Here is a 14,425-nt window from a genome sequence, read left to right on the forward strand (position 1 = left end):
GATCCCTACCATATACTGTTCTGTAGTTTAAACTGCTAATAGGTAAGCAATTCGAGCATTTAACTGGCTCCCTCTAGTGGTATGCTGAAGAATCACTGAATTAAATGTCATTTTTCCAGTGCATTCATAAATAAGCACGTGGATTTAACTTTTAAGTACAGTACATTTGTTTTCAAACATTCACTTAGGAATAAATTATTTACATTTAGCACATGCTATATCTACATATATTTACACTGAATATTGTTTCTGCAAATTTGGGATGGTTGGATTTTGGTGCAATCATCAAAATGTAATATTTCACTCTTTGCAGTGAAACTACATACTGGAATTTCATAAGATACTCCTGAATGTAAACAAAAAAAAGGTATAAAAGTTTTTTTTAAATAATCAACAAAACATCAAAACCAAACTTCTTTATTCCCACCAGGCTAAAATAAACATGAATGCGCTAACAATCCAGCGCATGGCAACTAATTGGAAAAAAAGAACAACAACAATTTCAGCGTTCCTTTTTGTGATGACTGTACGGGAAGCTTTGAGTGCCGTTTTTAATTAAACGTAATTACATGAACACAAAGAAGTGACATCCCTCTGCGGTGTCACATTATGAGCAACGGAGACGCCATTTTAAGGCATTGGATCGTCGCGGGGAGGGCAATAGCGAGGCTGGCGGCAACTATGACAAAAATTGGGAAAACAGCCTCATGAAGATAATAAAAAAAAAACAACAACAATCAAATTGTTTGTATGTACATTGTCAATAAGAAAAAAGTGGTGATGTCTGTTTGTAAAACTCCTCTTGTAAACCCGTAGGAGTGTCGGTAGTATATTTACACGTTGTAATGTTGTGCTTTGGGACAATTAATCACTAATAAGTTATAAAAACCTGTCCCTTTACAGTCATATCCTTGCATTATGCTTTAATGAAGTCATACTGGGAATTTTACTACAAAATAAGAAGATGCATTATTCACAACGAGTGAGAAATCTTTGGCTTTTGCAGTAAATTTCCGGATGAACCTAAAACACGCCATAAACATTGCAGGTGAAATGAATTTGACTTTGGCTAAACTTCTGAATGCACAAGTCCGTCCTAAAATGTCATCTTTTGTGTGAGTAGTGCATAACGCTGACTGATACCTGAATCCTGTCCCCACTGTACAAACGTGACAGATGTATCAGCAAAGCGAATAAAGGCAAAACAGAGGGAGTTTGGCAAACGTCAGTGAAGTTTATCCAGTTTGGCCTGCAGAGACTTGAAGTTGCCGATGGTGTACTGGAGGGCGGCGTTGGGGCTGAGGGACTGCAGCTCCACCAGGTAGCCGCAGATGTTGTCCAGACACACGTTGGTGAAGCGGCGTCTGAGGCGGAGCGGAGAGAATTCGTTGGTAAATTGGAATGAGAGTAAACAGAGAAAAAAAAATTTTATAGCTAAAAAAATACTATATTTTAGATTCAAGAGATAAAGATGTGTATTTACAATGAAAAACAATGTATATTTTTCTAGAATTAAGAAAAAATCTAATGAAAAATAGAATACGTTTAAGACTTAACGGTAGGTTGTAAAATTACAAGAGAAAAGTTATATATATTTTAGATAAAAGTTGTCGAGTCTAGATTTAAACTCATTTTAGAGAATAGTATTATATCGTTGAGAGAAAAGATAGCATATATTTACAATATTACTAGAATAAAGAATAAATATTCCATAATTTTGAGATTTAAAGTTTGATAATTTGGTAATACGAGAATAAAGTCGTATGCTTGAGAAAGAAGTCAATTTCGAGAGTTGTAATAGGAAAGGGATTAAGTATATTTGAGATAAAAAGGTGTATATTTTATAGCTTAATGTTGCAATGATATGCAAATAAAGCAGCATATTTTATTTATTTTTATTTTTATTTAAGTTGCAATATTACAAGAAAAGTCTTATAATTTCACATTTATAGTGATAATGTATAAAGTTTAATATTTTCAAGACTGCAAATTTTCTAGTTAAAAAAATATTTTCTGTTATTATTATGAGGGGAAATTTTTAATTTAAGTTAATATCACAGGAATAAAGTCGTATTTTTACAGAAAGTGAAAGAATGACATCAGTTTAGACAGCCAGTGCAAAAGGGACATTTGACAGACGTTTGGCGCTCTCTACAGGCCAGAAGTTGAACTGCTACTAACGCAGCTTACCTGTCATACGAGGGCACTCTGCTGGGGTCGTCAACATAACCCGTCAAAAGCACGTGGATGCACTCCACCAAGTGCAAAGGCTTCTTCAAGCGCTGCCAGTAAGGATCCTACAACGGACAAAGCTTCTAAATACTCCTATTTATTTCTTAAATGACTTAACCGCGAGTGGATGCAATTTGAGGCGTGTACCCGGGTTTTGAAAAGTTGGTCGTAGACCTCCAGAAGGCGCGGGAGCTGCACCCCGATTTCCTGCATGGTGGACGAGACGAAGCCAACATCCCAGTTGAGGCGGCACACCTCCTGCTCCAGATACTTCACCAGGAATTCTGCAAACACACAAAATTCACTTTCTACAAACATAACATTTTACACATAGAATGTATAACAGTAGCAGGGAGTCAAATCCATGGTGCGAGTCCACAGAGAGGACATGCTTGAACAAGCCACTTGTAATGACAGAAACGTTGGCAACTCGCATGGGACGAGAAATTATTATAATTATAATTACACCGCTATCAACTAAATACCATACATCACAAGGTGCACCAAAAAAAAAACGCTGAATGCTAACCTAGTGGAAAATATCGCGGCGTCCCCGCGTAGATCCTGCCTAGCGACACCAGCTTCAAACTGAGGGATCGCATCCTGTCCACGGGACTCATGGCCACCATGTCTGCCAGTTCTGCCGGACAAGTCGGAAGCATCAAATCAACAAGTGATGAAAGCAAAACACAAGCTTTTATCCGTTGTGGGAGTAACGACCTTTCTCTATGATTTCCTGCCAAAGCGAGTGCACCAGAATTGCGTCCGAGTGTCCCGCGCAGTGAATGATGGCCAGCTTGCACTCGGATAGTTTGAAGTGGTCGGCGTATTCCCCATAGAGCTGCACGCAGGAAGGAGATCACGTTTACAAACGACTCCCATTGCTTAAAGCAGTGTTTTATGTTTGAAAAATATCACAATTTACTCCTAATTTTACTTTGTGTGATTATTGGCGACCATTCTGTTCTACGAATGGCGAAAGGTGGATAAACAAATGAATTGTACCTGTGTCTCGAAATTTTTGCACAGTTCCACCTTAAAAAAATTCTTAGCTCTCCAAATATGAACTAAGATTAAAAGGGGAAGTCACCCCATGTTGGGTTGACAATAATTTTGACAATAATAATTTTGGACAATAATATGTTCTATGCAGCCCCATTAGTCTAAATATGGTATTCTTGTTAATATTGCGTTAGTGGAATACGGGTCCAGCTGTTTTTTTTTTAATCCATCTAAGGGGGCGGCCATTTTGCCATTTGCTGTCGGTTAAAGATGACATCAATGTTGGTCTCAGATAACAACCAATCACAGTGCAGCTTCAAAAAACAGGTGAGCTGTGATTGGCCGTTGCCTGAGCAAGAACTGTGATGTCATCATCAGTCGACAGCAAGTGGCAAAATGGCCGCTCCCTGAGATGGATAAAAACGGCTGGATTTTGCTTCATAACTCACATCCACAAATGTAATATTAATCAGAATGTCATGTTTAGACTAGTGAGGTCATAATTAACACATTATTGTCAAGACATGTTTAAGGTTGACTTCTGCTTTAAGTATTAACAATGAAAATAAATATCAACATCATGTTTCAACATAGCAAAAACAATGAATTTGTCGCATGTTACCTTGGTGATGTCCATGAGATCCAAATCCAACTGAGAGACGGCATTTTTCACCGAAGGATGATTGGAGTATTGTCGTATTAGTGTCTCCTGAATCTGGACTTGGATGCGCACCAGCTAGAAGAAAGCAGAGCGGTGTTACGCGTGTGGGCGGATTACTTCAGTCTACAAATATTTTTTATATTTCAGGCAGCTATGGGAGCGATTCTTGCTCCCAACTTGGTCGGGGGCTGACAATGGTAAAATGCTGAACCTACGCCACCACTCGTACTTTATTGTTAAAGAATGAAGACAATCTAAATTATACCTCCATCTTCTCCTCCAGCTCATGGAGGAACTCGCCGTCTGCCGCCTGAGCGGAGATGCAGGAGGAGCTCTTAGCGGACAAGATGGCCCGGGCCAAGTACTCCAGACGCTGCTTGAGGGAGATCTCAGTGCTGCGTGCGCGCACAGACGAGAAGTACGTTGACGGCGGTACAACGACATCATCATCATCATCCAACCGCATCACCATTACCTGTGCATGTCAGCAAGGCGGGCCAGCACGTGGGCGGCTTTGCCAAAGCTGCGGTTCTTCTCGTAGTAGCGCCACAGCAGGTCCATGTTGTGGACCTTGCTCTGATCCTGTTTGATCATGTGCATGAGATGCTCTTCCAGGTATGGCGAATTCACCTGGACAAGAGCGGATCCAATCGGAAAAGAATCAGTTACAATTTTGAACTGGCCTTCGCCTTTTTCCGGTGGCCTGTTTTGTCCACCAAATCACTTTTTTTTTAACTATCAAAGTAGTGCCACCAAGTAAAACACACGGTACCTCTAGCAGCTTGTCGGTCAGATCGGCCTGAATTAACCAGTTATACAGGGCGATGTGAAACAGCTCGTCTTGGGACCTCTGAGCCAGACTGAAGATCTGCTCAAACTGCAGTGGAAAGAGGTTGCCATTAAAAAAAAAAAAATAAAAAAATAAAATGCAGAAAATGTACAGAATCGACAATTCCATTCCTCACTCACATGGGCTGTGGCTTCCTCGTTACTCAGCATGTTGGGGTCCGAGGTGAGGACAGGAGGCCCTGGCTGCTTTGGCACGCTGGGGGACTGAGGGGCCGCTTTGCTTTGGTTCACCAGCTCCTGCATGGTGTCCGTGATGCATTTATAACAGGATAGCCTGCAGGCGGGGATGGGAAAATGTCAGCGACAAAAGCCATCATCAACAACTTATTGTCGGTTATTGCAGTATTTAGTTGTGAGTTTTTGGTTTGTTTTGACTCTTGGCTTATTCGTGACTTGACATTGTTTGTGTTAAATGCTAGGATGCTAGTGCTCATTTGTGATGTCACGCCGATGTGTGCTAGCGCACTATTTAGGCTAATATACTATTTCAGAGCGTCATGTGAAGGTGGTTTGTGTAATTGAACTACTAAATGCAACCTTTTATGTAAAACGGGTAAATCATGTGCATACTAGTGTTGATACTGTACGGGTCTCTTCATTCTCAGTACTTTTCTGCCATCTTGTGGCCTCTATACGCAATTACGGTACAATATTGAGGGAATTTCCGCGACACTAGTAGATACATTTCACAGAAAGAAAAAAAACTGCCACAAAGTGCTTCCACGTTAAGTGAACTGCGCTACAGTGGGGGAACACTGAAATAACGATATTGTCTCGATTTATTAACAAATCTTGGCCCGTTTAGTTGTACATTAAGCTACTATTCTCTTTTATGAATGCCAAAGTGTGACACAGGTGCCTAGTAAAAAAGCATTTAATTGTTCTGCCTGTCACTATATATTACTTTATGGCTAAACAGCCTCATCAAACCATTTTAAGCTCAATAAAGGGAAATGGGCTAATTTTATGACCAATCTTACCTTTCCTGGAAGGCCAGCTGTCCCACCTGGTCCTCCTCAGGCTCTCCATTTTTGTAAAAATGAGGGCCCAGCCTCTGGGGGTCCTTCTTGTCAGCCGCAGTGAGGCAGAGCTCGAGGACGCCCTCGTAGAAGCGCACTGAGATACGATACGGGACATTTGCGTCAATTCAACACAGGTCGGTCGTGAGCGGTGACAACGGAGGTGTCGAGCCACACGCTACCTTGTCTGTACTGGGAGCAAACCAGTGGCAGGTCCGTGTGTTGGCTGATCTGCTGGTAGAGACGGAGTGACTCTCGCAGGGTTCTCTCTTTATCGAGTTTGTTTTGGATCTGCTTGGAGCTCTGCAGCAACTCGTTAGCCTTAGTGGAAGAAGAACATCAACATTTGAAACCCCCAAAACGTGCATGAGGAAACTATTTGTCGATAGTTCAAGCGACACAATTTTTTTGTTGCGCACTACTTGTCAACAACCAGCAGAGGGTGACAACTACGTCAGACCCGACCAGCTGTCAACCCGAACAGTAAACAAGAAAAGCTCATTTTAAATCTACTGGCTCTGCCGTGTACTTTGGAGCAGACGCTGTCATCTGTGCTGTAGATCAGCGGGCAGACATCCCGCAGGTGATTGCTGATGGCGTCCACAGAGGCGTTATCTTTGATGTAGACATTAATGAGCGCCGTGACCAGGGCTCCCGAAAGCTCCTTCCCATGGATCACCACATCCTTGAAACTTGCTCCCTTCATCTGCTCCTGAAAATCCTACAAAAGAGTGCTTGTGTGAGATATCACGAGAGCGATAAGAGTACAAGCGTACGCGGGGTGTTTGTGTAAATTCTACCATGGGCAGTTCTGACATTATGAGGCTGAACTGATGATCGCAAAGAAGCTTCCAGAGGGCCAGGGTCTGATAAGAGCGATGCACTAGCGCCTGGATGCTCTGCAGGGACACTTTCTCATAGACCTGAGCCTTGCCTGGAAAACAACAATTATAAATTCTGGTAAGACAAAGTGTTTGAAAACCAAACTGTCCAGATTCTCCAAACTCACTGTGATACTTCCTCTGAAGCTCCTGCTGGACCTGCTGAGAGCTGGCGCCGTCTGGCCGCATAAATCCCAGCAGTCTTTGTTGCAGGTTGCCAGGAGAACTGAAGCTACAAAAGGGATCGCCAGCAACATAGTGAGTATGTCCACAAGACATTTTTCTTTAAGTATACGTTGAAGTTTAATCCAGTAGTTACCGTAGGATATCACTATAGGTGTGCAAAAGTAAATGTTGACTTCCACGTCTTACCTTGCACCGCTGAGAGACGAGGGACTGAACTGAGAGTTTTTGTCCAGAAACTCCTTCAAATTGTAGAGCTCCAGAAGGACCGATTCCAGATGAAAAGAAGCAACGCTGCTTTCCAGCTGTGATGATGACATTGATGAAGAAGAGTGTTTAAGAGCATTGATTAGACATTGTGAGCAGTTTTCAAAGGAACGTATCATGAAAATTGAATTCTTGCCTGCATCTGATAAAAAATAATTTTGCATTATTAAATACGGTACAAATTTTTGTACGGTACAAATGTGAGGCGCATATATATATATACATATATATATAAAAAAAATTTTTTTTTAGCACTTATTAGTCTTCAGAAGTCTCAAATTGACCACAAAAAATTCGCTAGATTTGATGCTACTCATTTTTTTCTTTTTTCTAATAGTCACTAAAGGAGTGGAAAAGTTGCTGAGTAATTTCAAACAGTGTGCCAAGTAATTGCTAAGTGTGCTGTAATTCTTTATTCTTTGTGTATTATGATGGAAGCTTATCAGAGCATCACTGGGAAATCAACATTTTGAGAGAAAAACAAAAAGCAAAATCATTCTTACAATACTGACAGTCTGGCTTCCTTTGCTGATAGTTTTCTCCGCTGCTAGGCTCCCATCCCAAATGCTCCTGTTTGGAGAAGCCAGCGTTGAAGGAAGAATGAATCCACACTGGTTTGACATGCCGACGCCACATAATGGTGATTATCGGGTGGGGGGGGTCAGACATAACTCACCCGAGAACACGAGCAAAGTAGACACAGATGCCGTTGTGCTTCCCGGAGAAAATCACCTCTGGGCCAACGGACATCGGCGTAATGGGGGCGGACCCGGATTGCATTAAAGCAAAGGGCGTGGCCAAGGGTGGGGGCAAAAAGCCTGGTGGATGGGACAGATAAATCATACAGTACTTGAATATACGGCACTAAAAGTTCTACCTGCACGCAGCCAGATTGAGCAAGAACTAACCGGGTGCTGGAGAGCTCATCATGGGTCCAACATTGCTGGGTTGTGACAGAGCAGCAGGAAATCTCATCTGTGCCTCTCCTCCATATCTGATGACACAAACATGCATTTAACAATACAGGGGGTTCCTGGTTAATTGTATCTTCTGTGTTATCAGACCTGAAGAAGGCTCTGGTGGCCCACTGCGAGACCTCTCTGTTACAAGCGGCGTTAGAACAAGCCAGGATCAAGGCCGTAGCGCAGGCCTGCTCCTCCTAAACAGACGCGTATATAAATTTAAACAGATTCAGGGAGCATAATGGTCTCCCGTGTCAAGGAATGAAAGTTTTTACCCGGTGCAGCTTGAAGAAGCGCTCGATCTCCTCGCTCTCTCCTCCCGCGCAGCTCACCAGCAGGTGACGGAGCTGCTCCACGGGACTGAGTTTATGGAAGATGTGACTCCCCTACCGAAGAGCGACAATCTTGCTGTTAGTTAGCATTCTGAACCGGGACTTGACTTTGCGTCTCGTGCGGAGAAAGAGGCGTGAAACCTTTGCTGAAAGGAGGATAAATTTCTGTGGGGCGATGCTGTGCTGCAGGACCACCACGGGCGAGTCGCTGACAGGGATCAGGTCCTTGTTCAGGGGAGTACAAATCTTGCCTGGCCTCTCCTCGTCGATGGCGCTTATAGCCCACGTGTGTCCATCAATGTTAGAGATCATCTGCATGGAAAATAAGACTTTATTATATACGACAAACACAAGGTCATGGAAGTAGGGACACCATATGTGACCTGCAGCTTTTTTTTTGTAAAGTAAAAAAAATAATTAAATAAATTAAAATGCAGTGAAACCCCGTTAATTCACAGTTCAGCATTTGCAAAAATTTTTTTTTTAAACAGCCTCCATTTTTTGCAAAATGTTTTAGCTACTTGCGGTTTTTGTGCTCAGGTCAAAGAAATCCATGTTTTACTTTTACACAACCTGGTGGAATCGACAGTCATTTGCATAGCAGAGGAGGGAAATGTTTTCTTCAGACGGAACCCCGAGGCAGCAGATGATAAAAATGAAAACAACAGAGGCCCAAGAATTGAACCATGTGGAACACCATACGACAGCGCTCGACGTCAAGCAACCAAGGCTAACACAAAAAGGTTGTGTCAGCCAGACAGACACTGCAGTTAAATACAACAAAACAAGTAAAACCGTGTAGCCTTTGCAGTTACAATTCACTCGACTCCCAAACATTTATTATTGTGTGTAAATGTTATTCAGGCTAATATGCTAGCTAATACGCTTGACAAACCCAATGGCAGCCTGTTTCTGTTGAATACTTCCCACCCCTGTCAGCGAAGTATTACATTATAAGATTTAAGTTTGTGGTGGTAGAACTGCTTAGCTGATCCCAACCTGAGTCTCCATCAAAGGCTTCTTGAATGGGAAAGAGTCATGGTTGATGCACCACAGAAGGTCGTTGTCCTCCATCTCAGAAGCCGCCATCAGCAAAATGCCTGCGGGGATTATCCAAAATGATCAAAGATTCTCGATAAAGAAAAGCCGGTATGTTCAGGGGTAGAGCTGTCAAAATTAATCGATTAATCGACAAGTAATCAATGATCAAAATTAATCAACAATTACTTTAATAATCGAGTAATCGTTTGGAGCCATTATTTAATTTAAAATTGTCCAAATCCTCAGATTTTAACATATCAACAGTAATTGTTCACTGATTTCTGTAGTCCTTCATGGAAGAAGATTATCTTTTGTGTTTAATCAAAATAAGGCATTTGCAAACATCCGTTTTTACTTTATTAACCAGTGATTGGTGTTTATTTTGTACTTTGTATTCATAAAGTAATTTAAAAAAAGGTCATTGTTTTCCAAACAGCAATCAATCAGAGGGAAAAAATGCTTTGTAAAACATTTGAATGGAAAAATAAAATGAATCAGTCGGTTAATCAATTGAATAATCAATAGATTAATCGATTCTAAAAATAATAGATGGTGACAGCACTATTCAGGGTTTACCTTTACTGTGCAGCGCCTTGTGGACCTTGGCGGGTTTCTGCAGCGTGGACGACGCCGAGAAGCCCGGCGGTAGACGGACGTGAATCATAGAGAGCAGGGTGGGTCGGGGTGGCATGTGCCTTAGTTGAGGAGGCGCAAAAGGCGTAGTGCAGAAGTACAGACGTACACCTGAGGAATAAAAAAAAATAATAATAATACCAGGAGTGTGAACATGATATGTAACATACACCTGCCAAAATATTTGGCGTACATGCACACATACAATCAGGTGTTGCTTATTTTCCTCTTTACCTGCATGTGTCACAGCAAGCAGGTGGCAGTCGGATGACTCCGATCTGCTGATCACAGAGATATGCACGATGGGCTTGAAGACAGAACGGTCGATTGTCCTGCATGGGAGTATGTCAAAAATTAACATCAGATTCCTTGCGTTTCAAACATAGGGATAAAAGGTGAACTAAAGGAACTCTGCTTCAGTGTGGAGATACCTGGCTATGTTTCCGGCAGCTGTAACAATGCTATTTTGAGACATGGTGGCCACGCGACTCATAGACTGTCCATCAGCACCCAGGTCATACACCTAAAAGACGCAAATGAACTAAATTAAAATTTGGAAAGAACTTTATTTGTGTAAAAAAAAACACACACACACATTATGTCCTATAAAGGCTTTAGGCTATACACACACAACATAATTACGGTAATACCTGTAGGACTCCTTTCTCTGAGCGTGTGAAGAGCGTGTTGCGGGAGTTGTCCACAGCAATCTGCACAATTGGGTCTGGAAAGCAGAAAAAAATTGTATGGTATGAATAAACACCAACTTATTTCCTCAGTGTAGGAATCCCATGTGCTTACCGTCCTCAGAGAAAGAGAACTGGAGCACAGAGGGGACGAGGAAGGACAGGGAGCTCTTGGAGTGGTTGATCTTGCTGCAGCGCTGACTCAGCCAACCCGCCTCTGCCTGGTAGGCGATCTCGTACAGGCAGCCGTCCTTGCCCGCCATGAAGATGCGCCCCAGGTCGGTGGAGGTCACCGAGAGGATGTGGGTGTTGTCGGTGGGGATGGAGAAAAGGGGGTCCGGCAGCAGCTGCATGCCGCCCGACATGCTGTCGTTCAGCCCTGGAACACAGACATACGTAAGATGGGATGATACATTAAGACAGCAAAAAATAAAATGAAATAAAATTAAAAAGGCATATGTTATGGACATTTTTATTTTTAATTACTTCTATACAAATCCCTGTGTATGAAGTGACTGCCTCGTCATCAAGTACACAACCAAGTAAATCTGAAAATATGTCTAAGTATTTTGTAAGAGAATATTTTTTTTCCCTAAGGAAGTAATAGTTTCACATGAACAGTTTTCAAATAATTATGAGGGGGACATTACAGCATTTTTGGGGAATTAATTTGTGATATGAGGAAAGTGTTTATTTATTCAACAACAACAAAAGGGCCAATAATTTTACGTCATTTTCATTCATGTAAAATTGGTAGTTTTTCCCAAGAGGCAAACTAATGTACTTAAATTAAATTGTAATTTTATGAGAAAAAAGTAATAATTTTCCATGAGTTGTAATTACAATTATAAGAAAAAAATCCAAAATTTCCATGATTAAAATATTAATTTTATGGGGGAAAAACAGAAGAAAGAAAAAACTAATTTTGCACGATCAATGTAATAACTAAAGGAGGGAAAAAAAAGTCCTAATGTTACACAATTAAAGTCACAATTTTATCAACAAAGTTACAACTTGACCTTATCGAAGTCATAATATTGCATTACGAAGAAAAAAAATGTTTTACATGATAAAAACAGTCATTTTCTTACATAAAAGGCCACAGTTTTAAATGAGAAAATACATAAGAAAAAAATATTACAACTTACAATTACAAAAAAAGGGTCTAATTTGACATGATTACTTTGTCTTACTTTGCATTTGCCAGAGACAGCCAGACAGAGAGAGAGAGACAGAGAAGTGGATATTAAGCTTTCTGTAATTTTGTATGTATCAAGACACCTGGGAGACCTAAAAACGTGAAAACTATTACATTCTCTAAAAAGTGACGTTACTTAAAATTTCTCCCAAAATATACACACAATTCTGACAACCGTGAACAAATCAAGGTTTTTCTGCCGATAAAGCCCTTACTGACAACATTCCAAACTCACCAGCATGGCCCTTTGGGAAGCTCACTCCCAGGATGACCACATCCACAGACGTAGCCAACACAAGGAGGTAATGGATGTGAGGCTGTAAAATTCCTGGGAAAATAACAAAAAGTAAACACCTTGTTGAAAAAGGTCACAAAGTGTACTGTGCACACATACCTTGCTTTGGTTTCACCAGCCCGACTGCCAGAATGGTTTCGATGAGGCCGTCAAAGTAGGCCACGTCTCCCCTGTGAGGCACATTACCACTAAATCACATGTCGGTTGCACATTTCAGTCACTCACTGATGCGATTGTACTCACCCGTCCTCATAATTCCACATGAAAATGTCATTGTCAATCGTGAGCCATGCTCGAGAAATCTCAGGAAAAACTCCCATCATGCAGTTGAACTGCATATCTACGTATCATGTTTAGAGGAAATACGGACGTCTTCATTGCAAAAAAAAGAAGCCTAATTTTGCATAATCACATTAAATGTTTCATACACCAGATTTATTGATTGTTAAAGATATCTATGTACACTTCCCTGACACATGAAGGATACGGCTAAATTGCTCAACCAGCTCCGGTGGCAGCGGGACTCTGCGCACAGCGCTGAGCTCTGGCAAGTTGGGCACGCTGAGTAAACCTGGTCCTTGGAGAGGATAGTCCATGTCGGACACTCCAGAAAGGGACGGTATATCTAATAGCACAGACATCATGTTAACATTTAGCACAAAAATAACAACAAAACTGAATTGTATTGAATCATATTCCTGAAATATTTAATGGGGAACATTAAGCAATTTGGCACCAGTTTCCCTTGACTTCTTGTCAGAAATTCTTATTTATCCATACGGTATAATTGTATGTGACTTTCTCCCACCACTGTCAAATGTGCATTATGTTTTTAATTATGTTCTTACAGCCATTACCTTTGTCGTGCTTGTCTTTAATTTTCTAATCTACTGAAACAACTATCTTACTCACTTCCTCTGGTGTGGTGTAGCACAGTTGTTGTTGTTGTTTTTAAGTGGTAACTTCCCTCTAAACGAGGGTGCATACATACAAATGCCCAGTGGTGGAAGTAATACAGTAGTAACACATTTTAATGTATTTAAATAGAGAATATTTATAGTATTTTTCGTACAACTATTTACTTTTACTCCTTTGCCCGCCAGGTGCTTTTAGCAGTAACTTACTATGAGAGGGCACGCTGAGGAGCTCCGACAAGTCCGGGAAGCAGCGGTCATCTTGCAGGTGTCTGTCGACGAGCCGGGCCGAGCTATCGAGTGCTTCGGCAAGAGCAGCGGAGGGGCTGCTGGGTCCGGCGCTGGACGGCATGATTTCAGACTGCCACTGGCCGACAAAACTACCCGGATCAAAAAATGTTTAGTCAAACGAAAACATGGAATACGTTGTGAACGTCACTTAGGGTTTAAATGTGAGTTTACGTGAGTGACGTCAAACTAGTTAGAACAAGTTGATGAGTAGTCGCTGTTTGCTAGGAATCTTGGCATGCGTATTAGCATTGAGGCTAAATGCTAGCGTAGCTTAAATGTAAATAGTCGCCAGTTTGAACTAGCTCATCATCTTACCCGAAAGGAAATGATGCCGCCTGTGTAGTGAATTATTCCTCCAACTTCAGTTAGTTTAGTAAGAAATTAAAGGACTCGAAGGAAGGTAAATGATATAAAATCGATAGATACACAACAGGCTGCCCGCCAACCTCATTCGCGACCACCTCCGAGGTCAAAGGTTTTGCTTCCGGAACGTTAAAAAAAAAAAAGTTATCTGGCGGGGATTTTTATTGTTAAAAGAAAAAAAACGTTTTAAATATCATTTATACTCAAGTCGGGGGAAAAATAAGACTGAAGAAGAAAATGTTTATTCTGCTCATTTGGGTTTAAAAATAAATAAATATATATATATACATAATATCAATTCTACGGCGGTCCAGAGGGTCCAATCATCATCAAACGCGATTATAAGCAGACGACGCACTGGCCTTTTTCCAAACAGTCTTTCATCCGATAATGTCTTAGTAAAATTTGAAATACAAAACACATGACACATTTTATTCATTTATGATCACATTTAGCAGGACAGTGAGTTAATAGTTATTAAGTCTGCCTCTCAGTTGAGGCGTTCAAAACTCCTGTGTGGGCTTTCACTTGCTTTGTATAATTTTACATCTTATGATGCTCAATGCTTTTTTTTAACAACCAGACGTGATTTTTATCCTCCACGATAAAAAGAAAG

The 14,425-nt window shown here is 41.2% G+C and overlaps 1 protein-coding gene across 1 annotated transcript; it reads right to left on the reverse strand.

Moving 5' to 3' along the window:
• Nucleotides 1–401: 401 nt before the first annotated feature.
• Nucleotides 402–13,908, reverse strand: nup155 (nucleoporin 155). Its single transcript, XM_086097514.1, has 34 exons — nt 13,762–13,908; nt 13,366–13,535; nt 12,729–12,866; nt 12,485–12,581; nt 12,341–12,411; nt 12,182–12,274; nt 10,864–11,127; nt 10,713–10,786; nt 10,494–10,585; nt 10,297–10,394; nt 10,006–10,173; nt 9,388–9,488; nt 8,530–8,700; nt 8,332–8,442; nt 8,159–8,253; nt 8,003–8,088; nt 7,771–7,912; nt 7,598–7,664; nt 7,017–7,132; nt 6,773–6,876; nt 6,564–6,697; nt 6,293–6,484; nt 5,946–6,084; nt 5,725–5,860; nt 4,865–5,018; nt 4,668–4,772; nt 4,371–4,525; nt 4,161–4,290; nt 3,857–3,970; nt 2,953–3,073; nt 2,762–2,872; nt 2,380–2,516; nt 2,191–2,297; nt 402–1,364 (listed from the first exon to the last, which is right to left on the reverse strand). The coding sequence occupies exons 2-34, from the start codon at nt 13,505–13,507 to the stop codon at nt 1,226–1,228; spliced, it is 4,104 nt and encodes a 1,367-aa protein (XP_085953640.1). The 5' UTR covers nt 13,508–13,535; nt 13,762–13,908; the 3' UTR covers nt 402–1,225.
• Between the last annotated feature and the right edge of the window lie 517 nt (nt 13,909–14,425).

Source organism: Leptonotus elevatus, chromosome 15 (genome assembly GCF_054856555.1).
Source record: "Leptonotus elevatus isolate MCC_2025b chromosome 15, RoL_Lele_1.0, whole genome shotgun sequence".
Taxonomy (NCBI): Eukaryota; Metazoa; Chordata; class Actinopteri; order Syngnathiformes; family Syngnathidae; genus Leptonotus; species Leptonotus elevatus.

Excerpts from the sequence above, each read along its gene's own strand:
- nup155 (XM_086097514.1), bottom strand. The coding sequence starts at position 13,507 with ATGCCGTCCAGCGCCGGACCCAGCAGCCCCTCCGCTGCTCTTGCCGAA. Across the intron at positions 12,582-12,728 it reads GCTGGTTGAGCAATTTAGCC|ATATGCAGTTCAACTGCATG; the intron begins GTATCCTTCATG and ends CATGATACGTAG. Across the intron at positions 10,395-10,493 it reads GCTGCCGGAAACATAGCCAG|GACAATCGACCGTTCTGTCT; the intron begins GTATCTCCACAC and ends ACTCCCATGCAG.